The 15531-nt window shown below is 38.2% G+C and overlaps 1 protein-coding gene across 1 annotated transcript in view; it reads left to right on the plus strand.

Annotated features, from left to right (window-relative positions):
* The first annotated feature begins 1309 nt into the window (after window positions 1–1309).
* LOC129366304 (E3 ubiquitin-protein ligase UHRF2-like) overlaps window positions 1310–15531 on the plus strand; it is a 33670-nt gene continuing 19448 nt past the window's right edge. The window contains exons 1-3 of the mRNA XM_055040060.1: window positions 1310–1708; window positions 11818–12192; window positions 13383–13696. Of these exons, the coding sequence (XP_054896035.1) occupies window positions 1556–1708; window positions 11818–12192; window positions 13383–13696 (842 nt within the window). The 5' untranslated portion in view covers window positions 1310–1555. The remainder of the gene's footprint in view (window positions 1709–11817; window positions 12193–13382; window positions 13697–15531) is intronic.

The following is a 15531-nucleotide window of genomic DNA, read 5'->3' on the forward strand; positions in this document are numbered from 1 at the left end:
AAATCTAGCATAAAACAACGACATAGTAGGTGTTTTGTCCGTGTCTATGGATGACCATGCCACTCTGTTCGACTGCATATATTAATGATCTCTGATCAGACACGTTCTCCGTTCTCAGCCAATTATCATCTTGGAAAAAACACGGGGTATACATGTTCCACAGAAAGAATACATTATACATACAATACATAAAACAAAACATCTTTGTTTTTTGTAACCATTTGCTTTGCTTAGATATTCATGTAAAAGCTCATATAATTACTTCTGGGTAAATTTTCTTAACACAGCATATGCTATGTCAACAATTAGTTTATTTGAGACATCCAGGGAGCATTTATGACTCCAGGAGCTGAAAAAAATGTCTGGTTAGAGTTAGTAAAACATGATGAGAAATTAAAAATATGTTTGCAAAATGATCAAAATTTACATTGATTTAAAACTGTGACTTTGGGAATGTTTGTTTTTTACGTCTGGGAAAACACAACAACAACAAAAACACTTCATATTTACACTTATGGAGTATGAAAAATACAATAAGTTTTTTTTCTTCTCACACCATATTTTGTTCATCTTACATGTCCAGAAGGAATTTATTTGAGCCTAGTGCACAATCATGGGATTGAGTGCTAAGCACAATAATAATAATAATAATAACAATAATAATAATAATAATAATAATAATAATAATAATAATAATAATAATAATAATAATAATAATAATAATAATAATAATAATAAATAAATATATAAGTCTCCAGCATAATGCAGAGGTTATGGACTTGTGTGTTGATGACTCCATGGCTTTACAAAATTAGAATTGTTGCCCCTCCGAATCTTTGTAGAAATCTAAATAAATGAATGAAAATGTTTGTAGTAACACTTTTATAAATGAATGTCCATAAAAGAGCCATCTTACACGTTTGGCTTTTTTTTGCTATTTCACTGGTTTATTGTGAAACAGACCACTAAATTGTAATTTAAAAAAGCACCAGAGATTACTGACGCTATAGTGAACAGGTTGGGCCCCAAATCTCATTCTGCTTCTGGCCCTATGCATTCCTGGGCCCCGGCTCTGCCCTGTCTGGAGACTGAATGAAAAACACAAAACAAAGAAGCCACTCTTGAGAAGGATTAAGTGTCACTGCAAGATGGTGTCCTAATATCATTGTACCAAATAACATATAGAAACAATTTCATTTGTCAAAAAAGGGGCTTTAAATGCAACATTATGAGGCATCATTGCGTTACAAATCTGTAGCTACTTGTTAGGGCTCAAATCTCGCTCATGTGAAAATAGAGAGCTGTTTCTTTAAAGGCGCCCAGATCTCCGCTTAACGTTACTTCGCGAGATTTGCTTGGCGCCGCGACCTCATGTGAGACACCTCCTGCTTGAGAGCCAGTCCGACGTTACCTCTGCAGAGGAAAACGCAACGGAGCGCCCCAAAAATGGTTTATTTCCGTCTCATCTGAGCCCCCCCCAAAAAACACGTTTGTACCGAGAAAGACTTTTTCGCCCATTGTTTATTCGAGGCCTAGCCGGGGGCGCCGCGCAACGATGTGGATCCAGGTTCGCACGATAGACGGGAAGGAGACGCGAACCGTTGAGGATCTTTCTCGGCTGACCAAAATTGAGTCTTTACGGCTGAAAATACAGGACATCTTCAATGTGAGCCCCCAACAGCAGCGCCTCTTCTACCGAGGGAAGCAGGTAAACCCACTTCTGCCTGTCAGCCCCCGTCACGCAGCAGCCAGTTTTGACGCTTTGACAAGGGGGGTTGACTTCAGTGGTCCTCCTCCCTGTGCTCAAGTCTTTTTCGGACCCCGTGCGAGCTTCCTGTTTTGATAGAAAATCCGCCAACAGGTCTTGCGAAAGATCTCCGACTGGCATCCTATCGGGACGATTGGGGTTAACGTTAGCTCTCCGTGCGCTTCACAAATGGCGTGGACATGTTTGTTTACATTGCTAGTGCAGAGAAACGGGAACGCAGCACTTTGTTTCCACATGTGGCTCCGCGGAGTACGCTGCAAACTAGCACATCCACTAGCCGTTTCTAGCTGGATAAACGACAGAGCTCCAAATGCGACTTCAGATTTCTATTTCGCATGCATAACGACGTCGCAGCGTTATTTAAACTCCACAGATCCTTTTAGAAAGTCTTCATTATTGTTTAATGGGGTAGATCACCCTGGAGCCCACACGTGCCTTGAAGCAAGTGTATTTGTTTACACCCTAGCGTCACCACCATGCGCACAATGCACAGTGTGCACACTCAGTGTCTGCATAGTGTAAAGAAACCTGTTCTCATGTGGCAGTGCTGTTCCCCCAAGTTGCACTTGTGTGATGTCTAACAAAGGCGCCACTGATGGATCTCTGGCATGTTTTGTTAGACAAATTCTTTACTGAAGTCACACATCACAATAAAGCACAAATATTATGCTGTGTTTAATAAAGCCATACATTTAAGCACCGTCACAGTGTAAGTGAACAATTACATGTCATCACTTTATGTTATGCAGAAAAATGTGTTTGTGGAAATGTGTAATCAGGTCAGCCACAGAGTTATTAATTTGTGCTTCAGATCCTCTGTGTATTCTATGTGTAACATATTTGGAAGGAACAAAATCATTTCAATAAAGAGAATTTCATAATAATGACAATAACATTTAGGTTTTATATTTTTTCTTTTTTTGATTGTTCCCTCTTACAATGGTTCCACTGAAATTTGATCCTGAGACAGCTTTAATTTATCTTCAGTGCCCCCTTACAGAGAGAGCCCAGCTGAGCAGAACGGTAAAATATCTGTGCAGATTGCACACTACCACTAAGTCTGTCATTTGTGTAAACCAGAAATGTGTGAACAAGTTTATGCAGGGTTTTTGCTTTGAGACCGAAGGCCCTTTTTGACATTTACTACAGAATGAGAATGATAAATCTATGAGAAAAATCATTAAGTTAAGTGAATGACACCTGACGAAGATCTGCAATTGATGACATCTTATTTATAGCTGGTGGGAAAAAATATTTTTATTATAGTGTTTGTTTTATTTTGATAGACAAACTTCAATAGATTGCGTTTGTAAATCTACATATATGTTTTATTCATAGGTGGCCTCGTAGAACCAAGCTTAGAAAAAAAATGTGTAAAAAGAATAATTGTATGTAGTGTTTAGTTGTTAGTAATAACCTCTGAAGCATATTTAAAAATGGCTGTTTACTTTGAACTCACTTGTTTTTATGAGGAATATTTTTGGGTTGGTTCCTCAAAGTCAAACTTGGTACTTGCTAATACCGATTTTAGCCCATTTTAATTTCCCCCTCAGATCTACAATGCAAAGACATTATAGGAATATTATTTTTGAAATATTAAATGAAGACTTTATGTCAAGGATTATGATTTGCATTTTGAAACAAAGACAATGATTATGGAGTTTATGTTTTTTTTTTTGCTTGCTCTACTGGTGATTAACAGAGTTAGAAACAATAACATAGTAGATAGTGTTACCAAACAATGTAAATGTTTACGTTGTGAGATTTCCAAAGGACTTTCGTTCATCCTGTCTGTTAATAGAGTTGCGCTCTCTTACTCTGTCACACAAAGTAAATCAGATATTTCATAGAACATAAAATTTACTTTACAAACAGGTTTCCACATCATTAGGATTTCTCTTACTTATTTTTTAATACCAAACACTGAAAATAATTATTTTAAGTTGTCACCACACAGAAGAATGTTGTTGTTAATGAGCCTGGTTGTATTGAAGTATACTGCATGTATTGAAGTATACTGCATGTATTGAAGTATATTGCATGTATTGAAGTATACTGCATGTATTGAAGTATACTGCATTCACTAAAACGATCACGATTTAGGTCGATCAAGACAAAATTGATTTTTGATTTTCTGATTTTTTCATGCAAGTGAATTTTTGACCAATACAATAATTTTTTTCGAGACCTCTTTAACAACTTTGATTATAAAGTCATAGGTCAGAGTTCAATCTATCATGGTAAGGTTTGACATTACATCTACCCGAAAATGTCTTTCTGTGAGCAAGTTGTATGAAATATTTTCTTTCTTGAATTGGAAAGCTTTGGATATGTTACCTATATTTGAAGACAATAAAAGTTGCAAGCTCCTTAAACAAGATTAATTTATGCATGTTTGTGTATGTCACTATGCTTGGCTACCTATGGTGAGCAGCTTTTAAAGCAGCAGGTTTACTCTTGAGTTCATCTAGTTTTAATGGAGTTGTCTTCCTGTTCGAAGGGAATTGTTATTCACCACTGCTGCCACATGTTTCCTCAGAATATAGAAGTCTTTATTTCCTGACAAAAGTAGTCCATAACATTTAAAAATAAAATGTAAAATAAATAATTGAGTGAAAAAGAGAGACGCATTCATCACAAAACAGTCATTCCAATATGTATGAAAGCTTGAGGTAAATCTTGTTTTGCTATATGTCACAGTTGACAGAGCTCTTACTATTAAGTTGTGTGACACTTTCAAGACTTGTAGTTCCTCTGTATGGTATAAAATAGATATTAAGTAATGCCTCATTTGCATTGAGTTGTTGAGGTTCGGTGCACTATTTCATTTGTTTTTATTGCAAAATAGGTCCATAATGCAACCAACCAATTCCTGAAACCCTTTCGGTTGTAGGTGCACAGGACAATGGTACTACTGGTTAGGGCGGAGCTACTGGCATCACACAAACATTTAGCCCTTCCTTCCCAGTGAGAGCCCAATGTTCTAATGAATATGGCGGACCATGAAGTAGCATACTGAACTGCACTGATGTGAGCTGTACCGCTGAGAGGAAAGGATGCACAATTGACATTAAATGATAAGCTGATTTTATAGAACTAGACTATATGGAACTGAATCTCTGTGACTATACCAATTGTATTGTATTATGAAGAAAAGCATGTATATAAAGAAAATGTAAATTGAAAAATGATTCTATAATTGGCTATATCTTTGACCTATTTGTCTTATTTAACTGTATTTAATAAAGAATTTGTCATATTTGCACTACTGATAAGCTTAAGTGTAGCTTAAACCTGAACATAATTTTTTTGTTCATGCAAATATTTCTACAAACAGATCTGTCGTCTGTTTGCGCCTGCGTTTATTCTGAGTTTTCTCGTTGTACTGACTTGGTGAGTCAGCTAAACATTATAGCCCCGGGAAAGGCTGCACCGTATGGTATGCTGATCTCACTTTGCTGATATTCAGTCATACCTGTTGATGTATGTCAGGCAGAAGATTTTTGTTCTACGAGAGATTGAGAAGTCGGACCTCATTGACTCATCTAGATGAGTCAGTTTGGGTTCTGCAAGTTGGACACTCTCTCCTGCTCACTTAGGAAAAAAATAGCACTTAAGGAAGTGGTTTCAAATTGTTCCCCTAAAAATAGTTATGCTCAATAAGAAAATGTCTGTTTTGCTTATCGTTTGTAAGCCACTCAACACAACTACTTTTACATTAAAGAATGTTTGCCCTGAAGCGGGTCACAGTGTTAATAAATGATAGGAGTATTCATTTGATCATTTGTTAACCTGAAGTTGGTCCTGGTTGTTGCCCATCCGGTGTTGTAAATCCCCTACTTCCTTTATTCCAATGGAAAACAAGTGGAGAGCCTTGGTCATGGGCTTTCCATGTGTTAAGTAATGTATGGAATGAGCTTGTACACTGACATGCACTCTGGTGTCTGAGGTCTGTTAGGATTTAGGCTCGTAGCTCGGCAACTCAGTCTAATTCCCTTTTCAAAATGGCGTCTTGTTTTTCCCTCCAGCTCTCTGCTCTCGCTGCCTCATCGCTTCAAAGTCATGCTTGCGTTTCTGTTGTGAGCGTCCTGAGCCAGCAGCCGCTCATCTTTGACTTACTGCTTGTGTCTTCCTTTCCATTTTTTTAACTGTGCTTTAGTTTTTTCGTCGTCTAGTGTTTTACTGATCACTACTTGTTGTGCATGTTTCACTTTAAACATTTTTTTCACTCATACTCACAGCCTCACACACGTCTTCCCCTGGCCGTGTGGCCTTTCAGCTCAGCGCCCACACACTTTTGCAACAAGCCTGCATATTTGCTAATTTTAAAAAAGCGCCTTGGCTTTCGGTTCAAAGCTCAGCACATGGCGTCCGTGTGATTTATCTAAAACACTGTAGTCCACTTTTCCCCCTTCTAAAGCAATTACTTATTGCATGTTAAGATAGTTGGATTTTTTCCAATGTTGCTGCCTGTTTGCTTGGCTGCTCTCTTTCAGGCAGACGATTTCTCTGACCTAGATATTGTTGCAATTTGATTATACATGGATCAATGTTGTTGTGCCTCCTCATTTGAAAGTTATTGCTGTGCTGCAAAGTTAGCTGCAGCAACTCTTTCACGCAGTCCACACCCTTCGCTTATAGATAGATAGACTGGACAAAAGGTAGAAAACAATGGAAGGCCTTGAACCCCTGACGGGTAACTGCAGGCTTTCTACCAGTTTAAATATGTTTGCAGTTTGACCCAGCATGCGTGTTAGTCAGAGGACCCCACGTTATCTACCAATTTATTTAAAAGCAGTGATCAGATTTAGTGACATTTTCATGATTAACAAGAACTTTTCAAATGCATGGCTCAGTTTCTTACTCTTAGGCCGATGAGAGAAGCTAAAGCTGTAAACAAGGTTGCTTAGTAATATGATTGCCACTATTAGTCATTAATAAAACCATATGGTAAGGAACTAACACTAATGACTTATTATTTCGTTTTTTTTTTCTTCATTAGAATATTTGGAATAATAATGTGTGAGAACACATAAGGAAAATTGGGACAGTGGTTATCAAACCACTTGATTTAAAATCTTCAAACCTCTGTAGAAAACTAAACTTTATGCTCAAACTGAAACGCTAGGTTTATAAAAAATTTTTAAAAAAGCTGAAGAAGTAAATCAAACGGTGGATTTTTCTTTGAGATCAAATGACGGAGGGGAGAATGAATGATAAAAAAAACCCTAAGCCGAAGGCTAGCACAGAGCAGGCACACAGGCCCCCCGCCTCCACACCCCTTCTCCCGTCATTGTTTTTGGTAATATGACCTATTTTGCCCAACTCTTCACCAACAGAAATGTGGGGCGGAGTTCAGAAGTAACCGTGCAGAAATTTGTTTGCGGCGTCTTCCTTCTCATTCACAAGTGTCGATTCTGCTTTTCTTTCACACCTGAAAAGCCGTCGGAGGCTAATATTTTTAACCATAAAAAAAAAAGGTAATTCGAGGTGGCATGTCATCACAATGATTAGTGAATGATAGTGGAAATATTTACCCTGATAAGATGCAGACTACAAAAAAATTAGCTGCGTCACTGATCTAATATAAAAAAGCCAGAACAGTTCAGTTTTCAAAGAGTGCTCAAAGTTTAGTCTGTAACTAAATCTTTTTACATTTTGTCATACCACAACCACAAACATTGTTGTGTTTATATGCCGTAGACCAGCACTGACTAGTGCATACTTGAGACGAATATGTTTTACAAATAAAGTGGGGGTTATCGGCCTCGGCTCTCCCACTGAGCCACTACTTAGTAGAACCGCATCTAAGTTACAGCTGCATGTCTGAATTTGCTTTGCACGTGTAGAGTTGGAAGCTGAGTCTCAGTCAGTCTGAAACCAGTGTAGCTCTGGTTATATGGTTGAACATCCATGCAAGTGTGAAGACTTTCCTCCAGGATTGCCTTGTATTTAGCTCCATCCATCCTCTCTAAGAAAATCGCATAATCCTGCCACCACCATCAGTATGGTGTGTTCAGGGTGCTAGTTCTAATCTACACATGGCATTTGGTATATGTAATGTTATTATGTCTCATCTGACCATTGCTTCTTCAAGATGTCTGGAAGAGGAATTTCTTATGATTTTCTTACGTAAATATTCCCTGTACTTTTGTTCTTTATATAGTACGGTAAATGATAGTTGTCACTGAACCTGAACGGATTAATAATATTGTGATGAATCGATTATTGAAATTATCAACTAATATAATAATCGATTAATTGTTATCTGGTCTACAGAGATTCAAAAACAACAGTAATTAATCCAAAGCTGTAATATATACAAATTGTGTGCTTTTTACATTTGAAATGAAAACACGTTTGTAACTAAGTTTTACTCAAAGCTAATGTTGTGGGATAGATTTAGCTTCACTGGTTGAAATTTACTAGAGGAATGCTGTATTATTGCAGTTGAGGTAATACATTTCTCATTTTCTTTCTTAAAAAGGAATTAATTATTTGGTTATCTGTATCATTAATGTAATGTCTAAAAAATATGGGAAAATCTGCATATTCTGGCAATTAAGCGTGATAATCAATAGAACAATCAATTACTAAATTAATCATTAATTGCAGTCCTAATTGTCACATTTGAGGACCCTGTTGGCTTGTCAGATAACTAAGGCATGTAAAGTTACATGTTGATTGTATGATTGTTGTTGTAACAAGAAAAAGGTGAAAATATTCCAGCTGGTTTGAATTGTTTTATGCCCACTTTCTTTGGATCTTGCTTTGATGGGTGTTTCGTCTGTTTCTGAAAATTCAGCTGGAGTGTTCAGATCCTGAGGAAGTGTTTCACTTTCAAGTGGAACTTTTGCTCAGACACCTCCATATGTCTGATACTTGACAAGTATCGGCAGACTTGTCAAGTCTCCTGATACATAAGAAGCATCATGCTTTTTAAATTAAGCTGCAAACGAGGGTGAAATTGCCACGTTTCTGGCTTCAACAACATTCTGTTTCAATGCGCACGATTTCTATTAACAAGATTTTTCCATTTTAGTTTCTTGTTCTGTGTTTCGAGGCTGATTCCGAAGAGGCTGAAGTCAAAAACACCTTGCAGCAGGAGTCTGATCACGCTGCTGGAAATGAAGCTGCTGTGAAGAGCGAATGCAAAAAAAAAAAAAAAAAAAAAAAAACTCCCCAGAAAACAGCCAAGCCATTTGTGTTTGGTGCAGTGCCATTCTGCTGTGTGCTGTTCTGAAATTCTGTCTGTGCGAGTCTCTATTCCGAATAACATGAACTCATCAACGGTGAGCCAGTCTCTCTGCAGCAGGTTCTGCCAGCAGGCTCATTATCTGCTCAGGATGCTCCCAGTTTGTTTTGTTTACCTTTGTTCTCTTAAAGCTTACGCCGAAAAACAATGGCGTCACTACACCAAAATCAGAGGTCAGACTCAGTCAGAGCCAGACAAAAGAAAGCCGAGGCAGACCACCATGCAAAGGACAGATAGGTGCAAGTAAGTGTTTGGCTCTGTTTGCACGGCTGCTCCTCTGATCTAAATTTCATGAGGCTATTAAAAACCGAGAAGGATGGGGGAAATCGTGCTTTCCTCCTACACCTCCAACCTCTCCCTTCCCCATTGTCAAACAACGAAGAAGAGAGGGTTGGGGAGAGCGAGCGAGGGTGGCGGCCATGCTTCTCTCCCCACAGCACAAAGGCTTTATCGGGGGTAAAATGAATTGCTGATATGTGCAATGAGTTGAGGTTTCCAACTCTACGCTGCATTCGAAAAGCAGTGGCCGTATTAAACAGCACAGCTAACAGTAAATCCTCTGGATCCTCCCTGAAAGGGTCATGTTGATGTTGATTGTGTTGGTGGGTTCTGGATTGCATAGGCTCAGACTTAAAGTGGGGTGGCGGATGAAGCTCTGTGTGTGTGTGTGTGTGTGTGTGTGTGTGTGTGTGTGTGTGTGTGTGTGTGTGTGTGTGTGTGTGTGTGTGTGTGTGTGTGTGTGTGTGTGTGTGTGTGTGTGTGTGTGTGTGTCTGTGTGTCTGTGTGTGTGTGTGTGTGTGTGTGTGTGTGTGTGTGTGTGTGTGTGTGTGTGTGTGTGTGGGGTGCTCTCTTTCGGTTGTCATAGCAACCAAGTCATTTCTGTCCCCCAGCTACACATCCGATCACTGTAATTCATGCGTACATATCTCTTATTTATTTATTTTTTTTGCTCGCAGAAAGAACCCGTAGACCGCAGCAGCGATCTGGCGCCTGTTTCTGTGGAACAGTTCAGATAAACACAAACAGGGCAGTAGCAGAGCCGTCGGTCGTAAAAAAAAAAAGCTCAGCGTTTTTCTTCACGCTGCGCAGACTTTTTGGTTTATTCTGTCGTATAATCTCTACCTGAGCGTTGGCCAACAGTTTTTTTGAACACAAGAGAGCAGATGTAAACGTAGACTTGTGATCTACATGCCTAAACGGCACCAGTGCACGCACACATAGGCATGTGTGTGTCTTAATCTTCTCTACTTGACATAGTGGCGCAGTTTCCCCATTTTGTGTTTATAACCGCTTTACGTTCAGTTGAGAGGCTATAATCAAATTTTTTGCTTTTAAATTATGAAGCATATGAAAATGACCCATTTCATGCCTAAAGTGACATTATCAATTTGTGTATGTATTTATTCTTGGAATTTCCCTCTTGTGTGTTTGGGGCCCTTTGTTTTGAGGCTGATTGTGAGGAGAGTAAAAGTAAAAACACGTTGCAGCGGGAGCCTGATCTCGCTGCTGGAAATGAAGTCACTGTGGATAGCGCATGGGGGAAAAATAAATAAAATTTAAAAAATCAGCCGAGGGTTAAATATCCAATGCTGAGTTCTAGATAAGCCCAAACATCTGGAATGTGTTGTAAAGATAATAATTGCAGAATGTAAACTCTTACTGTTTAGCCAACCTGTTTATTTTTATGCCTTGAAAACAAGTTCCTTTTTTTTGCATATAAAAAATACATAAACTAAAATAAAACTGCAACAGGACAGTACAACATAATATTAAATACCCACAGTTGCAATACACATAAACCTGGTACTAAAACCAGCACAGTTTGCCTAAGCCAAGGGTCCTTTAAGATTGATGTGTTTTTCTAATCTTTGATTTGCAGTTTGATATTTTTACCAAGTTAAGAAAATTCAACAACATAAGTCTCTAATTGTATTGTAAATATAAATAAAAACATCAATAGTGCTACACAATGTAACAGATTCCAGTTATCACTATCAGTTTACACTGTTTTAGAAAAAATTTTGAGGAAAGTTTGGTCTGTTGTGTTACCAGAAGAAATTTTTTCCACCTCCACTATTTTTGGTAATGGCTTTCCCGCTTGTCATTACCTTTATTCTAAATATGTATTTATGTTTATAATGCTTGAGGTTTTCTTTCATTTTACCAAAACAAACATTTTAAGCTTATGTTCTCTCTTCGATGCATTCCACGTTTTCTTGCAGGATTCCCCTGACAGCAATGATTACAGGGTGGTCCCCCCAAAAAACTGAAAATGATTAGGTTTACATTCACTTGCATAAGCTCCAGAAATAATCATTTTGAATTTTTTTTTACTGCACTGCAATTACAAAATTTCTAGATTCACCTTTGAACAAAATTCTCCTGAAGATGTGGAGCAGATTGTTCTCCTCTGCTGTTTACACTGTCACTATCATCAACAGCCTCTTTCTCTGGCTTTGCTTTTATGTACGCTGCCAGGTGCTTTTAATGTTTGGTTTCATAAATAGCCTTGTGATTAGTCTGAGGGTAATTGTCAGCACATGAGGGTTAATTTGTTATAGCAAAGGGTTTATTGGGATTTGAACCCATTAGATTAAGGATGTTTGACACATGTAAAAGAAAGGTTATTCATATATTTTCAGCATAAATATTACAGGGACACCATTCTTTTTTTTTTCTTTTTTTTCTTCTTAGCTCAAATAGAAGCAGTGCTTATTTAGTAAAAACACCATTTACATTGTTGTATCATATTGGTGTCTTTTCATAAATGACTATGGCTTTTTCTTTTGTTTAGATGGAAGATGGTCTGACACTTTTTGACTACAACGTGGGTCTCAATGACATCGTCCAGCTGCTGATTCGGTCTCAGACCGACCCCCCGGACAGTCCCGCCACCAAGGACGCCTCAGGTGTTGCCAGTAGCTCAGCTCCTCTGCCTGACTCGAAGCCTGAAAACCTCCGGGCTACGGTCTCCTCCACAGATATGGAGACCTCATCCGACACGGACAATAAGAACGAAAGCGACCGTGCCACTGTAAATGAAACCAAGCCAGAAACCATCGCTGCTAGTACCAAAAATGGGTTCAGGTCCTCCAGTCCAGCACAGGACACTCAGCCACCCACATCCAGCCGGAGCACGTTAGTCAACCCAGGGATTGGCTTGTATAAGGTGAGTTCGCTCATGAAAATAATAAAAGTGAACAGTTTTGGAATCTTGAATTTATTCTGTTAGAATCTAAGAATAATGCAGCAATTTCAAAAAGTTACAAATAAACGGTACATTTTTGAAGTTCCTGTTTTTGGTTTCTTGGCGCTAAATTATTTACGTATAGTGGCAGAATATTCCTTTATGGGCCTCCATTGTATTCTACTAAAATACATTTGCTGATGGAGTCTTTCATTGCCTTACATTGGTTGCATCTTAGTGTTAAAGTTGGACTGAAGGCAGTGACGTTGACATTCTCATCCAGCCTAGTAAAGAGACTGTAGGCTCATCCATGTGCTGAATCTGAAGACCAATTGGAAACAGCATCATCCATAGATGCCAATTTCTCACACTTCAAAAAAAGGAGAACTTAATGGATAGTGTGGATTATAAGACAGCTTATAAAATTTGTGCAAGACTGAATAATAAAAAGGAAAATCTTAAATCAAAACGTATTTTGTTGTATCGTTGGATATCTGAAACCAGTTGACTGTAATATACATGGCAAATGCAAACCCAAGATTCCTAGTTATCATAATGTTGGGGATTAAAGTCAAAACTGTTAGCGAAGAAGATGGAACTTTAAAGAGTAATACTACCCTTTAAAATGTTCAGCTGTAAATGGTAAATGGTTGTATCTGCCAATATGAATTTAAACAATATTTTAGCTATGATTTTGAACTTTTCGTCTGTCGTAGAAGAGGCTGGATTTGTAAGTCTCCGGCAGCCTTTCTCTCTCTTTTAATTTCCAACTTAAAGTTTGGTGAAACATTCTCTTGGGAACATACAGAGAGACTGTTGTTTTCAATTTCTAATGCCAATGTGTAAGACGTGTGAGGCTGTTTAAAATGTCAGTTTGTCTTTGCGTCAAACAAAAGTGAAATCTTGTTATAGAACAACTACTACTCTGTCACAGTGTGACTTTGCCTCTACTTCTAATATTTCTGAGGAAATTTGAGGTGTTAAAAATAAGAAAAATGGAAGCACAGTGTTGTGACTGATTTTTATATTTGTCTCAAAAATATGGTTTTCATCGTACACTGTTAACCGTTTTTATTGAGTGCCCAAGTTGGTTAATATTTGTAAAATTTAATAGGGCATGTATTGGATATCAGTCAAGACCAGTCATTTTTGCGTATTTTTTTCTCTTTCAGATTAACGAGCTGGTGGACTGTAGGGATGTAAGCATCGGCGCCTGGTTTGAGGCCTGCATTGAAAATGTGACACTTTCACCCAAAGGACAGATAACACCCACTAAGGGAAAGGTGGGTCGGCCCCCAAAAAGGACAAACGGGAAGCTGGAGGCTGAGCAGGCACAGGCCCATGGACAAGGTCAAACCACGGACAATAACAGGAATAACCCTGTGTTAAACTCTGAAAGTAACGGAGCCTCCACCTCTCAGAAAGACTCTGCCACAGAAACCAAGGAGAAAGAAGAGGACATAGCTTACCACATTAAATATGAAGAGTAAGTAATCGCTTAATATGCTGCCCTTCTGTTCTGTAGAAGTAACATACTCTCTTTTGTGACATTTTTGTGCATTACTGGACAACTGCTGGTTGGCTAATTTCTTGCAAATATGCATTTTGGATGAAACATTGAATTTGTAATGTTAGAAACCTTTTGTTCTTATCTCTAATTTTACAGAGTCAGCAGTATCAAGTACTTTTACTGTTGTTTGATGTCGTATTGTCGCTTGTACATTGTCAGCTGCTGTGTTAAAAGGCTTGCTGCATTAATTAGAGTAATGAATTGCAGTCCTTTAGTTAACACGCCATCACTGTCTATTTTTTGCATGAAATAATTCCAGACACATTGTTCCTATTTACAGCCAGGGAAAAGTTTTGGATGCTTTCCTTAACCAACTGACCAGCAGTGCACAGTCAACGTGTTTTTAGATTTGTCCAGGTAACTTTAATGGTGTCGCATGATGGTAATGGGTGTTTGTTCAATGTATCCCAGGATAATTTGCGTTCAGATTTCAAAACTGAAAGCAGTTTAGGATATCTAAGTGCATCTTTAGTGTGTTGATTCCTATGTCTAACATTTTTCAAGTACAATGTCAGGGGTGACCTTGGGCATTGACTATGTTGTCCTTAAAAAAATTGGAGTTAATTTGGTTGGATTATTGGGGTAATTTTCCATTTGAAAGTAAATTTTTTTTGTAAATTTTTTGTTGATGTCTTGATATGAGACAGTACATGTTTCCAAATTGTAGGAGTTTTGTTCCTGAATGCAGTTTCTTAGTGTAATCTGGTGTTTTTTACTTTTTATTTTATTTCTTTACTAATTTTGGCATAATGGCTTCTTCTCCTCTGAATGGCTGTTCATACCAGAACAGGACTTGCTCCCTTTTACAAGCTTCATATTCACATGACCTTTGGGTTTTGTTGTGGCTTCGACATGTGCATTTCTCTCTTGAAGTCTTTCAAGTGTCTGGAAATTGCACCCAAGACAACCCAAAATTATTTTCTTGTTATTCTAGAAATTAACAAATAGAAACAATTTTGGTAATCTTGGCTGATTAAAAACCGGAAAAGATGAATCAGATTTAAATCAACACGGTAAAAAAAAAAAGAAGTTACGTCTTTCTGTACAGTGCATGTAAGTATCTGGTTTCTACATTGTGTAAATTGCTTTGGTCTTTGTGGAAGATAGACAGCTCTATTGGAATTGCAAGTAGATGCTATTTTTCCTACCGGCCTGAAGGGTGGAGAACATGGTGTTGTTGATGCTGCAATAATTTGAACTCTCTCGCGTTCCCCTTTTCCAGCGACTTCATTCAGAAGTTTCCATGGAAACCCCTGGTTCTCAGGAGCATTACTTCTTCGCTCGCCTCCTTCAGCTTTGTCTGTAATTGCTGTGAACACGAGACCGGTGAGACGCTGCCTCCTCGCTCCCTCCGACTTTCTGGGGCGCGAATGCGTTTCTGCCAGAGGTTGTCATTCCGTAGTAATTATATCACGGGTTGTTTGCCCATCATTTGCGGTAGTTTCTTTGTTAATGTAGACTTAATTTTCCATAGAGTTTGTTGTTCTACTATTAGCATTTGGACAGAAGAGGTCCTTTGGAAACGAGCCTCAAATCCAAGCCATTTTGAATTCCGAGCTTTATTATTAGAATGCATTCATTTCTTTTATTTTAGCTGAATCGATGTAAGCGCTTGCTCAAAATTTTATATACTTTTTTGGTTAATAGGAACAAGTGTGTCAGAGAAAGCTAATAAAGAACAAAGGTCCAAAACCCAAACATCCCTAAATGCCACAGTTTCTCACTGCAGTTAGTCATGGGACAAATTTGAA

The sequence above is a fragment of the Poeciliopsis prolifica genome, unplaced genomic scaffold (genome assembly GCF_027474105.1).
Source record: "Poeciliopsis prolifica strain line A6 unplaced genomic scaffold, Auburn_PproV2 SCAFFOLD015, whole genome shotgun sequence".
Classification (NCBI taxonomy): Eukaryota; Metazoa; Chordata; class Actinopteri; order Cyprinodontiformes; family Poeciliidae; genus Poeciliopsis; species Poeciliopsis prolifica.